Source organism: Tachypleus tridentatus, chromosome 2 (genome assembly GCF_004210375.1).
Source record: "Tachypleus tridentatus isolate NWPU-2018 chromosome 2, ASM421037v1, whole genome shotgun sequence".
NCBI classification, from domain to species: domain Eukaryota; kingdom Metazoa; phylum Arthropoda; class Merostomata; order Xiphosura; family Limulidae; genus Tachypleus; species Tachypleus tridentatus.
The window spans coordinates 25,095,375-25,111,570 of record NC_134826.1 but is presented as its reverse complement, the minus strand read 5'-3'; the positions used below and the strand labels follow the sequence as shown (position 1 = coordinate 25,111,570).

Here is a 16,196-nt window from a genome sequence, read left to right as displayed (position 1 = left end):
GTTTATGAATTACACTTCCTCTTACAAAACAAAATTAGTATATTTCTTAAAAGAACAAACAAAAATAATCTAGGTATAATTTATCTAATATATGTATGTTATAACTCAAAAACAAGCCAAAACAAAAACAAATTAAACAAATGCTGCAACAACTAAAAAATCCCAAGATACAAGCTACATTGTGATGCAGCTTTTTATTGTTTAATTTGATTTTGTTTTGGCTTGCTTTTCAGTCATAATAAGCCAATACTATTAGTCAGAGGTTCGGATTTGCTGTTTTTAATGTAGTCCTTCTTTGTGATTTTACTGTTTAACTTCATTAAACTGTATTTATTTTCACTAAAATATATATATGTATGTATATATAAAGAATGCACTTCATACAATAAGTACAAGAAATACATTCCCTAAATATTAATTGTATGCAAAAATCAAACACTTCTAGTATATCTTGCCATATTAACATTTCTCATCAAATCACAAGAAAAACGATATAATTTAGATATCCTCCTTAAGAACCTTCAACAAGCTTAACATTGGAATTAATTTTAAACCTATCATTTTCAGTAATTGCTATCTACCTACCTAGCACAGACTTTCCACACTACCTGTTCAGCAGTAGCCAGAAGATAAGATGGTGGTGTCACAGTAACTTCAAACTTTGGTAAAACTACAACAAACACGTTTGAATTTAAGTATTAAAATTTCTACTACACATTCTATTTATTGATCAATAAAATTTTAATATTTTTTACCTATACATGTAACCAATGAAAAAACATGTTACAGAATATTCTTATGTGTTACAATTCTAATAATTTAACCCTAACGACATCCATGTCATTGATGTCATATCACTTTCTTTATCTTCTTGTTCTTGCACTTAAAATACTTAACCTAATTGCATGGAATATGATACACACTTTCTACATAATATTTAGTTTGTGCTTTAAAAAAGTTATATGATGTTTGTGTCATATTTAGGGAAACTATTGTTTGGAAATGTTTTTTTTTAAACATTAAAAAGTACTTCCTTTCATCTTAGAATTTGTTTCTTTTTATTTTGTACTTAAAATTATGTAAGTGTTCCCAGAAAAGTTATTCTTCCATTAGCAAATAATTGTTGTCTTTGTTATTCTAATGACAGCATTCTCATTTTTTTGTTTGTTCATACAAGCTATTACATACTAAGAAACAATTCAAAATACATGAAATACAGACAATTTCTCTTTTCTTTTAATTGTTAATTAAAAAATCTAATTTGTTTTATTTTTCATATTTGGCTTATCCTTGTCTACTGAAGCAGTTACACAACAATGAAAATAACATAAAACGCCAATGAATGGTACATCCATTTGTTAATTTGTTTTAGAGCAAAGCCCCAAGGAGATTTTAGCATTGTAAGTATGTAAGCTTACTGCTGTCCTATAGGGGGACCAATAAATAGTAAAAGTTTTAACTAGCATAAAAGTAATTTGTATTTGTACTCATATCCTAGGTCTATCCTGATATAGGCTATTTTGGGTCAAGCTCAAGTTATATCTAAGAACTATAGGTTTTTTTCAATGGCTAGAAATGTTTTGTATGTATTGTTTGAGTAATAATAATCAATTTATTAACACTCACAAACAAACAAGTTTTGCTGCATTCTGAATAGTTTCTCATTATAGAAGTTCTAACACACTATACTCACTAGTCCTAAGTGTCCTTATGCCTTCTCGTATAGTATGTCTGTAGCTTTAAAATGGACTTAACACACAATAAATTATCATTAAAGAAAACATCATCAAGACAAAACTACAAAAAAATTCCACATTTGTGTCTTGTTTTTTAGTTTTGTAAATTTTGTATTAGAATGTTTGTTCTCCACCATGATAAGTTTCACCAGTTACTTCATTGAGAAATCATACATTACAACCTAGTGAACTTACCCAATGTTGTTTACTTTAAAATAGCTCATTCAGACAAAAAGATATTTTTTATTCCACCATGTTTAGCCATTGGTTCTACCTTGTTTGGATGCTAAAATCATTAGTTACCGTCTAACCCACTTGCTTTGACATCACAAAAGCTTCTCAAGACACCATTCTTGAAATAATTACTTAAGAATAAAGGAATATTATATTATTAACAAAACCTTATATAAATATATTTGTAAGGGACACCAGGGTCTGAGTAAATATAAACACATACTTTAGCACCATCAAAAAATTTACACATATGTAAGAGCTTTTTTAAATGAAACTCATTGAAAGTATACAAAAAGTTCACACTTTTTCAAAATTTTCTTTGCAACTTATACCAAACAAACTTGGCAAAATTTAAAAAATACCAAACCTCAAATATTTTTGAATAAAAAATTGTTGAAATAGAGTTAGAATTACTATTTCTATTTAAGTTGTAAAATTTGATAACCAAGAGTTCCCTTGGTGTCCTCTAACCCCAAGATCTGCCCAGTGATCATACTATGACTAACTCTTTAAACCATGATACTTTGCAGGTTCTGCTGAAATTATTTTAATAATTTCCTAAAAATTATAACAATATCTCACTAAATTTCAGTGTTTTTACATTTGTGTTTACATGGTATCGACTGATTTTCAGCCAAAAAAACATAAATGTTATTGGATGCTTTCGCTAAACAAGGGGTAAACTTGGATTTACAGCCAGATGCTGGCAGCATCCTCTTGGGTTTAAGAAGTTAAGCACGTTACAGAAAAAGGGATGCAGTATTTTTCAAAGTATCAGATTATTATGTTTCTTCAATTCCAAGTGTTTGTAAAAAAATTGTTTAAACATTAATCTCAATTATAATGAAAACATTTTCATACAAAATCCTTAAATTCAAATGGTATCTTCATAAAAAAAACTTGTTAGCCTTACTAATGAAGGCCACAAGTTAACTATGAGGAAAACTCAAACATCATTTCAGAAAGATACTTTTCTATCAGAATGATCAATCAGTGTATGGTTGAAACTCCTAACACTGAAGTAAGATTAGAGGAGCACTTTAAAGACAAGGGTTACATATAAGAATTTTTCTGTATTCATGTGTACATAGTTTGAAATAGGGTGGTTGAAGAAAATGGGATATAAACTAGATGGATTAAATGGCTCCTTGTTATCCATTCTAAATGAAATTAAAATCTTTTGGAAAAAATATCTAAGATAATCTCAATACTACAAGAACAGGTAGTCTTGCCAATTTATCTGTAACTTTGAAACTTTTTGAACTGTACAATAAGGTGAACTTATTAGATGCATGTTAGACAAGCAAACTACTATTGTTAGCTATATTTTCATTGTTAGGACTTGCTAGAGGGATTGCTAAAAATGATGATGTAATTGCCTAAAAAATCTTTCAAAGTATGTAGAAACAAAGTTACACATGTAAACAAGTGTAAACAGTTAGTTCAACAATATGAAGAAATTAATGCATAATGAATGTGAATTCTGTGAAGTATTCTTTTACATTTTGATGTTGTTATTATTTTGAATTAAGCACAAAGCTACATAATGGGCTATCTGTGCTCTGCCCACCACTGGTATTGAAACCCGGTTTTTAGCATTATAAGTCCTCAGATATACTGCTGAGCCACTGGGGGCTTTACATTTTGAAGTTATGATAGCTGGCAAAGCTGTGACCAAAACATCAACTCCTATGCTTTTCATTTAAAATATTCAAACATATAGTAATATAAAGGTTCTGAAACGGTCATCCTAAAGTGCTGATACTAAACTAACTGAAAATGTGTTACACCAGTAAAAAAAAAATTTTAGATAAAGAAGATAACTAATCCAAAGCCTTATGATACTGTACAAACAGAATGATAACAAATATTTATGTAAAAATGGCTGGTATGGGTAGAGAAAGCACAATGTAGAGGAGAGAATAACGTTTTGACCTTCTTCGGTCATTGTCAGGTTCACAAAGAAAGAAACAGGTAACTGATCAATAGCTGACCACATGTTCTAAAAGCAGATAAAGTAAATGCTATAGTCATAATGAACATGAATGAATACATCCAAAAATGAAGAATGTCCTATCAGACACAAACAAATTTAAACCAATACACACAAATCCAACAAAGACACACGAGACACAACTAAACAAATTACTACTACAAATGAAAAAAACCAACACAATTTCACAAACACTTTATTCCTACCTACGAAAAACCGACTCACGCACACCACAAATATATGGCATCCCCAAACCTCATAAATCAGATTGTCCACTACGACCAATAATGTTTGCATATGAAATGTTTAATTACAATCTTGGTAAATATATAGCATGGGCATTCTCCAAATATGCAACATCAGGCAGCTCATTCATCAAACACTCTTAATTTCAAGTCTAGTCTTAGTCAACTTAACCATAAAGCCTTAATGGCCAGTTTTGATGTTATATCCCTCTTTACAGAAGTCCCAACTGCTGAAGCCTGCAAGATAGCCTTAGAACTCTATATCCGAGACCCTAACCCATCAATAGACATTCCCAGCAACCAATTAGCAACCCTCGTAGAATTCACAAGACAAACTTTATGTTCATGAACAACTATATACAAAGAAATGGCCTAAGCATGGGCAACCCAGTATCACCAGTTCTAGCCAATATTTTTATGACACAAGTTGAAACACAAGCAATTAACACAGCATTACATCCACACTATCCTGGTACAGATATGTTGGTGACACGATTGAGAGAATTCATATCTAGAGAACACACACTTAATTTTTTCAGTCACATTAACTCTATACATTCCAACATTAACTTCACATGTGAACAGGAAGAAATCAATCAAATATCATTTCTTAGTCTCAAAATTACAAGAACCAATGCACAATTTAAAACAAAAATCCACCAAAAAAATCACCCATATTGGACTATACATTCTTTGGGACTCAGCACATGAAACAAAACAAAAACTCAACATACTAAGAAACCAAATAAACACAGCCATAAAACTATGCTCACCAGATAAAATTAACGACAAATTAGACAAAATAAAACAATACTTCATCAACATCAATAACTTTCCTCTACAAACTGTAAAAAACATTAAACACACACCTAGACAGAAAGCAAAATCAAGTCACTAAAGTAAATATACCCCACAATTTAAAAAATTATGAAATCATATACTGCTACACACAATATTTTCCCAACATCAGCAAAAAAATAACCAACATTTGGCAAAAACTAGTTACAGAATATGACATTCCAATTAATTCCAAATTTATTCAAAAATCAGGCACAAAACTAAAGTCTATACTATGTAAAAACTACACTGGCAAACACAACACCAACATTATTTATAAAATACAATGTGATTATTGCCACCACTTCTATATTGGAGAAACAAGTAGATAAATGGAAACCAGATTCAAAGAACACAAAGAGTCATTCTCACACATTTTTGAACATTGCAAATCAAATAAACACAACATAACCATAGAAAACACCCAAATACTAAATAAAGAAACAAACATAAACAAACGCAAAATTAAAGAAGCCTTACTCATTCAACAACTTAAGCCCAAAATAAACCAAAACAAAGAAACACCTTTATACCCATATTAATAAATATAATCAAACGTCTAAGCATGCCCTCTACATTCCTACACTCAATTACACAACCACCTTCAAACATGTGATCAGCTATCAGTCACTAACACTTTCTTTCTTTGTGAACATGATGATGACAGAAGAAGGTCGAAATGCTGTTCGCTCCTCTACATAGTGCTTTCTCTATCCATACCAGCCAAGTTTACACTTATATTTTTCTCTACAAGTGGGTTTTCTTGTCATCACAGAAACAAATATTGGCTGAAAGTTGCAAAACCAGCCACAATCTAGGCATGATTGATATTATTATATAGTTAAAACACTAAAAGAGGATCTATAATATCCTTATTATTCAATTTATTGTTTCTTAAGGTGAATGTCTAATAGTGTAATACAGAGTATACATAGATATGTATGTCTAAAAATATATTTATTTTGCACTTAGTTGAAAAACTGAGAGTTCAACTTACATTGTGAAGAGACATACAAATATTTGAATACAGTCTGTCATAAGAATGAGATATATTATTTTGGAAACAGTATCTGTTTAACCATAATAGTATATATTATGTGCAATGAGTAGATTACTTGAAATACCATTTACTATGTTCAAGATCTGTAATGTTTTTATTTTTGCTCCTTGGTTGAATAAGCTATAAGCGTACCATTATTAGTATTTGATATTACAAAGGGGAATTTTTTATCTTAGATTGTTTTGTCACTACAAAAACAGGATATAGTATCAGATATGTTATTTACCACTTTGTTTTGTCTTGTTATATAAAACTACTCTTGCAAACTTTAATCATCTTTAAACATGTTCATTTTCTATACTGTTTGTAAAATTCAGTCACATTGTGAAAAATATTTGGATACACTTTATAATTTCAAAATTGTCAGATAGCAACTCAGACAAACATTTTTCTGATATAAAATCAGATAACAAATTTTAGTATTTTTGGCTAATATAATAAATGTTATTGTATTACAACTAATACAACAAGCTTTCTCGAAAAGTTTTTATTGGACACTTTTTTATCTTTTCTGTTTGTTTTTCACACGTAAATAATTGGTGTTATAGCCATGTTTTGTTTTCAGATTAATTTTGTAAATCATGAAAGTTTTAATTTTCATATACTGAAAATGTATTTCTAATAGGCGTTTACCTCTCTTCACAGGATTAGGCTATTCTTGTTCAGTGCTGCCCACTACATGCAAAAACTTTCATTAAGCATGCCATAAGACTTCCACTTCTCTTCCCTATTGGAATTATAAATAAATGTTATTGAATTGCTCATGCAAATAATCATGCATTACCATTAGGAGCATACATGACTTACTCATGTGACTGCCTGTACCAAACTATCACTTTGAAGTTTGGCAGATGTCAGCACCAGAGAAATGTGAAGAGGAAGCATGAGAAATATGATACCAATTTAATAGGTAAGTACCTATTAAAAATACATTTTCAGTATAGGAAAATTATAACTTGCAATACTGTGCTTACTTCCTTTCACAAGAGTAGCTACAATCCCACACTGATATGGAGGATAGACCAATGTGAGAGAACAACAAAAGTACTTTCAAAGGCATCTGAAGGATAGCCCCAGATATGAAAAATTCAGATCCAAAGATCAGAAGCAGAGAACCACACCACATCTAAGTGTGGAATGTGTAAGATACAAGAATAAAATATAAGAAGAGCACTTCCAAGTGGGAGACATGTCATAGTAAGTGTTCCTAACCATCGAAATGTACTGTAAATCAAACCCACACTGATAAAGGTGAGTAGACAATGGATGTACCCTGTGGTGTAGAGTGGCTAGGGCATAGCAGACTACATTCAAAGCCTGCCCACGAAGTAACAACATCCATGTGAGGGTAGGATGAGGATCACACAGTCTTTATCTCCAACCCAAGAACATCACCACCCTACTCTGTAATGGAATGGTTATTATGTGGGATTCATTCAGCAGGGTGCTTCCATGGTCAACCATTCCAATGGCTCAGAACTGGGAAGTGGTAAGGACTCCCATACACCAATTGAAGAGAGGGTGATAATGCAGTAGAGAGTCTAGAGGAATGTCATAACCTGAAATGGTGCAATGGGCAACTATGAAACCTTATTTTGAAAAGTAGACCCTACAGAGTTATTCAATCCAGAAATGGATAGCTTTAACAGATTTATCCATACAGTCCATGGGTGGTATGGTACTGTATGGGCATGTTATGAAGCAAAATATCATAAGGTCATGAACCTATAAGCAATCTTATAAAACCTCTCAACTCAACAGTCTGCATGTGAAGTCATGAAAGATAAAGCACAAGTCAACATGGCTGGAGAGTGCAGATTTTGAATTAAAGTCAGACACCACTTGCCACAAAGTGGGATCCATGGGATAAATAACTAGAAATAGATCCCTGGAAAGAAAGTACAAATAAAAACTTATCAGGTAGTGTTGTACCAAAGTTTGAAGAATGGCCACAAGTAGTACACAAAACCACAATGAAGCAGAATCTGCAATATGATAGAGACAGAAGAATGTACTGAATGTGGTCCACATGCTAGATTGCAGAATCTCCTACAATGGACAATGAAGTCAAAAAATAAAAAATAGCGAGGTGTTGGATCTGATGGGAGGACACCTGGAACAATACCTGAGAGGAAGAAGGTAGGGAGGAATAGGGCAATCAAACCAAAAGATGAACCCAACTAATAGAAAGTGAAAGATCATAAAGGGAAGAGGATTGCCAAAAGATAAAGAGTCAGGAACATATCCCCCAGAAGGAAGCAGTACTGGAAATATAACAACAAAGGTTTCTGAAGCCTATGGGGATCTGATCACAGGTAAAGACGGAAAATGAAAAGAAAAGAAAAGAATGAACCACCCTCTTGAACTGCCAAGGTATTCAAGAGAAAGAACCAATCTGGATAAAAGAAAATATAAGTAGGGTGACAAAGGGTATGTGAAATGTCAAAGGCAAACTAATCCGACCATCAATATACACAGGCTAAGAAAATATATGTTAAGGGAAATATGAAACATGGAACATGAAAAAAGTGATTCACACAAACCACATTAATATCCCAATCCAGAAGGGCAGACTTCCTGGAAGGACAATGTATCTGTGAGGAACACATGAGCATGGTAAGAGCAGGGGAAGTAAAATGTCTACAGTATCAGAAAAATGAAAAGTATGGGATAAGACTGCCTAATATCCAAAGAAGGAGAAGAACAAAGACCCATGTGAGAAATTTCAGCATACAAGCCACAGTGGGCTGGTCAGTGAGAAACCAATAGCTGTAGACCAATTATGGAATAACTTCTTCTTTCACATTTGCATTGTTACACCACCATGAAAGATGGGCAGATGGGACCAACTGATAAGGAACTGGCTTGACATGTGAAACTATATCTTCTTGCTGAGAACCAGACAAAAGCCAGGCATGTGACCAAGATTGAAGAAGAAGGTAGGGAAAAAGTGGAGAAGGACAGGAGGGGAGAGGGGCAGTCACTTTAACCACAGAAATCAAAGTTAAGCTGGCCAACAAGGAGCAATCAGGATGACATGACAAAGAGAGGAATGAATAAGAGAAATCACCAAATGTCGTAATCAGATAGGTGGGCAGACATAAATATACTTGTGTGACCAATTCTAGCTGAAGGAATTGACTGACAGAGCCTGGGGATATGATACAGGCAACTAAAAGAATAATTTGTTGTTGAGCCCTGTAGCAAAGGCATCCATGTGAGGAAAACCCCACCAATGGTAAAGACCCTTGTAAAAGAAGAGATCTAAGACTAACTCAAGGGGAAATATCCAGTCATGGCACAAAAGACAATCCATGATAAAATTTAAAGCACTCAGCACATAATACACAATAAGGTTAATGTGATGTGCATGGGTCCAGTACAAGAGATCCAATATCTGAAAAGAGAGATCTCTAAACCAGATGGTGGTTGATATGTGCCGCCACCACATGTCTGAATGACCCGTCATCAGACAATGTAAGTTGAGAAGAAGGAAGTGATGCAACACCCAATGTACAGCTAGACATTAGAGAACATTTGTATGCAAAGAGCTTTCATCCACAGGCCAATGACCTGAAGCTTTCTGGTGACTTCTTCATGCACCCCAAACTTGCTGGTTTTATCCAACCACCAAAGTAGATCATATTGCAAGGAAAAAGGAATGGAAATGGTGATGAAAAGACGATCCCACGCAAGGTTCCATCATTCATAAAGCACCCACTAAAGGGATCTCATATGGGCAGAACTGAAGGATATTAGTGGCATCATTAATGATCGCATTCACAAAAATGATTGAACCTTGCTAGTAGTAAGTGACTGAGCCAAGAGAGCACAGTGAACAAAACAAAAATAAGGATGAAAATTAGGTGACATCAGTATATGTTGGTAAGCATTGGAGACATCCACTTTGGTCATCCATAACCATGGAGAAAACCTCAACTGCAGGTTGAGAAAAGATACCATGGTGAACCAGGATAGTGAAATGAAGAGTTTGAGGCCAGATAAATCAATTAATGGCCATCAAACCCCACTTTTCTTGGTGAAAATGAAAAGGTGAGAATAAAAATCCCAAGAAGGATGAACAACAATTCAATGGAATATGCAAAAGCATTTCCCCAATCTGCTTCTGACAGATGCTGTCTGGGCACTGGATCTTGAGGAGGAGAGAAGGAAATATGATAAGAAAAGACAGGAGGCAGAGAAAGAAACTGGACAATGAATATTTCTGCCAGAATCTGAACCACCCAGTGATAACCAGTGAAGAAACAGCAGCAACAAAGTGTAAACAGCCAAGTTCCCACCAGACCAACTGGATAATCACTGGTACTGGTGGCAACGAGAGAGGAGGGATGTGTTGTCAAAGAAAGTGACAAGAAGAAGTACCCAAAGTAGAAGATATAAGTAAGGGTTAGGAACTGGTAGGGGAATGGTCATTTTAAGCATGTGAGGCTCTAATTGAAACAAATGGGCTACAATATTCATAATGGTCGAATTCAAAATGGACCAATGCCAACCAAGCCTATGGAGTTCTTAGAACCATATCAAAAACATAATGCCTTTTAAATGAGGCTACACATAAATCCATAAGATATGTTTAGGGTAAATTACAAGGCAAAGTGATTAGCATGAACCCAAATATCAGGTGAGGGATGAAAAACCAAAAAGAGTTGGGAATATTTTTCATGCAATAAGGAAGGATAAAGTACATAAATGTGGAAAAGGAACTAAATGTCACTTACAAGAGACATAATATTTCATAAAGGCCATATTAGGCCTGATTGGTTCATTGTGTTTGGAATGAACATAAAAATCAGTAGGTGAAAAAAAAAGGCAACTGAAGTCCTCATCAGCCTGTTTTAGAGGAGCTTGAGCAATGTGATGTTTGATCTCCCAACATTTAAAAGCAGATAAATACCATCTGGTCACCCGTACGTGAGACCTGCGAGAAAATGCTTGTCACTGGTATAACCTCAAAGTGGTAGCATTAACTTCGAAATTAGTTGCACAGATAGGTTCACTAAATATGAGTGCAGAGAATATAGTGTCTAGAATTAACTGATAAATAGTAATAGAAGAAACAGACTGAATGAATGCAAATTAATTTAAAAACAACCACTTTGTGATGAGCTAAAATCAAACATGAGACATTAAACAAACAAATGAGTATGTCCAAACCCTACTGCTGCCAGATAAGAAGTGATAGTTCAGTAGAGGAGTGTACAGAGAGTCACGTGTGACATGAACATGTCATGCTTGTATTGGTGTGATAACACATGATTTGCATGAGAGACATGTTGGAATCTAGCAATTCCTATTATAGAGGGAAAAAGAAGGTTTGTGGCATGTGTATGAAAAAGTTTGCATATAGAGGGCAGCACTGAATGAGAAGTGCTAATCTCATGAGAGGGCGTAAGAGGGCATATAAAGATTTGCCCATTTGACAAGATTTATTGAATGATTAACTATGACCAAGTGAAACTTGCATGTAGTTTCCTATTGTACTAGATATAATCTTACACCTTTACAAACATCTATGTATACACAACTCTGTATTGTTTCACAGAAATTGACATTTAAATTACATCATATCTTTTCAATTATTAAGTTTTTCAACATTACTACCTACAAAAGTGGAAAGTAAATATGCAAGGAAGATGAAATAATTTCTTAGGCTAAACAAATTCAACTACTAGAAATGGTTTTTATGGCCTCCTCCTATATTATTGAGATACTAATAGAGCTAAAAAATAGTTCAATATTATTTATCCATAAGTAAAATATCATGGTATTTCAATTTCATTGGTTTTGAAGAAAAAATTATGAAGATCAAAGTTACTACAGATTTAGACTTAATATTTAGATACACAAAAAAATGGTAGCAGTAACTCATCTTAAGATTAACAAATATGGTTTATAATGCTTTCAAGACTGCATGAATAACTCATGTAAGGTTTTTCTGACTATGCAGTAGAGAGAAATTATAGGATCATGAAAAGTGAACTTTTCCGTTAGTATATATAACTAGCATATGATGCTGAATATTATTTTAGTCAACAACAGCTACTCTTAGGTGATAATAATACTGCAATGTTATTTTCTTTTCCAAGTTTTATCTATTATATCTAAGAAGGAAAATTATGTTACTTATATTTTAGTTGTTACATTATTTTAAATATATAGTTTCTTTATTTTCTGCAGACAAAATCTGAAAACACTAGCTAATAGATTAATACTAAAAAATATAAAATATTACTTGACAGCACATATTTACTTTACAATTGCATGAATGTAAAAAATGTATTAAATTTAATTAGTTATTATCTTACCATACTTCTAATTTCAAAATGCTTCACATATGTAGTATTGTAAATAGCTGTATGAAGGGCCCACATTCCTAAGACAGGTTCACTGGACAACTGAAGTTGTTCTTGGATTATACCTGAAAATTTATGAATATATTAGGGATGAATTACACCAGACTTTCATCCAAAACAGAAAGAACACAACACTCATCCATCTGGTAATAACCATGAGGAATGATTAATATTTTAGTGTAGGAAGTAGGCTTTACTACACTTCTAGGTAAACATTCCAGCATTACTTTCAGTTAACAGATGTGTACACTTGGTTTTTCTATCAGTGGGATTACACTAACCCAAAAGGAAACTCTTCCTTTCAACTTCCACCATAGCTTGGTAATGGAGATGTATGGATTCTCCTACTCAACTAGATGAAAATGGGAGGAAGGATTTCACTTAGGGAACTGTAAGAGATATAAGTGTGCTGAAAAGAAACAGTATATGATCTTTTCCAGTTGCCCTAGTGTGTCTGTGGCACTCAGGTCTTGGTCATTTTCATTTTGACGAAATTGAGATAAATTACTGGCTTTTGATTGAACCTGGAAACTTGGTTTAGTGACCAAGAAATATTCTATTTAAAAAAACTATATCACACATTTTGAAACATGTTTACCACAACCTTGTAGTTTTATTTACAGAAGAAATTAAAGAAATATAGAAAAAGATAATAATTCATATCAGAATCTTTGACTAAATCAATTTAAAAATGAGTATCTTTTTTCTCAAAATCTAGTTAATAAAGATAAAAAATATAACACTGAATGTTGACAAATAGTTAAAAACAATAATTTTTTTTTAATTCCTAACAAAAAAGGAGCATAGCTGAACACTAAAGTCCTAATAAACTTAACGAGCTTTTAATAAACACAAAGCTCACAAGAGGAGACTACATCTAGAAGATGTGTCATCCTCCCTACGGTGATGGAGTATAGACTAATGCTGACTGCATAACAGAGTGGCACAGTATAGATTATTACACATAGCAGTAGGGATTTCAGAAAGTGCCAGCCATCTCTTCTGTGGAGAGGAGAATACCTCTCAGTAAATATTTAGTAATTTCAAACTCAAAAAAAAAAATCCACAATAAACTTTCAGAACCAATTAGGTAGAGATGTTTAAACCTTTATAAATTTACTTTAGTGAAATACTCTGCTTTATTCATCATATTATATTTGCACTAATAATTATTACTATCGAATCAAAACTTATCCATGGGAACAGAGCTACAAAATGCTTACATTCTATCTTTAAAATATTTTAAGTTAAACTGAAATATAAACATAACTATCCATCTGGATCATAACTTTTATATAAAAGTATAATAGAGAAACATGTATGTGCCAACAACATTTTTAAACTTTAATAAAGTAAAATATAACAAAGATAATAAGAGACATACAAGTAAATCTATCATTGTAATGTTTCCTCATTAACGTGCATATTGAAAATGTGATAAAAATTTGTACTTATGTATGTGACAAAGTAAACACTGAAAATATTGTATAAATTTTGAATGATTTATACTGAGGAGAAGTATACTTGATTATATTATATGTATACTTTCTCTCTTGATTTCAGTAATAAATATTATATCCTTTTAAATATGAAAAAAACACAACTCAATGACATTAAAGTATATATAGAATCTTTCACCATAATATTAGCAATGCAGATTATATCCTGATAGTAAATCATTTGCTACCTCGTAGCAGTTTCCCTGTGAACCCAAATAAATTATTCTGAAACATTCATGAACATCTTTCACTACTTTATTAACATTAGATAACTCAGAGTTCACAAAATACCTCACCCAGTCTTTTTGATATTTAGATTTCCATAACTTTAAAACACAAAAATTTATGAAAAACATATGTTTTAAAAGATATCACAAGAAATGCAAACTCACCTCCTTGAGTAGGTACATTATCCCATTGAGCAACTCGAATTCCTGTAGGATCTTCTATCCATATTTTATTTTGCTATATAATACATATAGTAGTAAATATTTCCATTTACTGCCAACATTACAAGATAAGTGGCACAGCATAATAACATGATTTTCTTTTCTTTCAACTGAACTACGTTATTACAACACTAAAAACCAGCTACAAAACATTCCAAACTTAATGCCAAAAATGAAATCTTAAATAATTCTTCTGACATCAGTTTCACTAAAAGTAAAATGTAAGCACAATGCTGTCTATTTTAAATCAAGAAAAATCAATCAAATATTAAAAAATAAAAGATATTAAATTTTTAATCAAAATGCTGAGTAGCATTTAGTTTCTTAATAAACTTTTTTCTCCAAACACTGTTTGCATGAGTAAGCTTTAGTGAGTTTAATATACGCACAACATTGTAATGAAAGTCACACACAACATATAAACAAAACATTAGTGAAGCAAATACGTGAGTTGTTGTATTTTAGTTCAAATTATGTGTCATGTAACTTCCATTTGTCAATCTTCACTTCTTTTCTACAACTTATTCCGTAATGAAACAAACTTTCTATGTAATAACACACAAAAATGTATGGGGATTAGATTAATAATAATAATCAGAGAGCATTTAAACAATACTAAATTATACCTACAATGTAGCATATGCTTAAATAATTATGTACTAAATAGATAAATGTTATTAAAGTATTTTTTCTGCAATTTTAAGTAAATTATTACGAAAAAGTCTTTCCTAGGAAGCAAGTTTCAGAATAAGGTATTGAATCACTGCTACAATGAAGTGTTGGATACTGGGAGTTTGATGTTTACATTCTTTTACTTGCCTGATATGTTCCTAGAATCTTTCACCAATTCTGTAAACAGATATGATACTCTGTTTATACTTAAGGCATATTATGGTCATTTCACAGGATTCGATAAGTCAAACAGTTATCCAAGTGTATTATTCTCTTAACTTTAAAAGATGGATTTGATCCATTCACAAATGAACCAATGTCCACATAATCATATTGTCCTATTGTTTTTAATATGTGATTGTTTTGTGGAGGTTTCAGTTGAAAGCATATTATGTATTTTTCAAATTTTGCTCTCATTTAAAATAAATCAAAGAATATTCTTGTAACATTGAAGTAAGAGTCTGATTTTCAGTTAACAAATAAAAGAGACAGGAAGTTATTAAGGTAATAAAATAACTTAAAGGGTAGCAGATCAAAATTGATGTAAGATCATCTATTAAGTTAGGCTCTTCATTGATTAACAGTCTCACCAGATTTACACTTGGATATAACTTTAATGTCTGTATTAGAAAAGCTTAGGCCTCTCTCTACGTTTTGAGCAAAGTTTTCTAAGTCTTTTGAATTGTCCTTTATAAAAAGCAATTTGTGTTGTAATTGAATGAAATGAGTGATAATCAAGTTTGGTGTTTGTTGAACTTCACACAAAGCCACTCAAAGACTACCTTCACTGGCTGAAGTGGCAGACTAGAAGGAAGACAAATGTTAATACCACCTACCACCAGCACATGGACTACTCTGTTTGAATATTGGTATTTGACCACAACTCCTACAATAAGCCCACAGCCACAAAGAACCAAACATGATATCCTTGAAGACACTAAGAGAGTGTGAACCACTGAGATTCAAATGTATATCAAACATACTACCCACTGAGACATAATCATCCCAGATAATTGATGTGGCAAGACAGAGATGACTGTTAACTAAAATACTGATGATAAAATAAAAAAGGGCTTCTTTGTGGATAGGTGATAAAT

General features: G+C 32.4%; 1 protein-coding gene across 1 annotated transcript in view; it reads right to left on the bottom strand.

Moving 5' to 3' along the window:
• The window catches only part of LOC143245454 (pregnancy zone protein-like), a 131,284-nt gene that overhangs the window by 93,512 nt on the left and 21,576 nt on the right, over positions 1 to 16,196 (bottom strand). Inside the window, exons 5-10 of the mRNA XM_076491817.1 lie at positions 14,371 to 14,443; positions 12,432 to 12,544; positions 10,132 to 10,520; positions 8,649 to 8,745; positions 8,159 to 8,285; positions 586 to 670 (exon numbers count right to left, since the gene is read on the bottom strand). Of these exons, the coding sequence (XP_076347932.1) occupies positions 586 to 670; positions 8,159 to 8,285; positions 8,649 to 8,745; positions 10,132 to 10,520; positions 12,432 to 12,544; positions 14,371 to 14,443 (884 nt within the window). The remainder of the gene's footprint in view (positions 1 to 585; positions 671 to 8,158; positions 8,286 to 8,648; positions 8,746 to 10,131; positions 10,521 to 12,431; positions 12,545 to 14,370; positions 14,444 to 16,196) is intronic.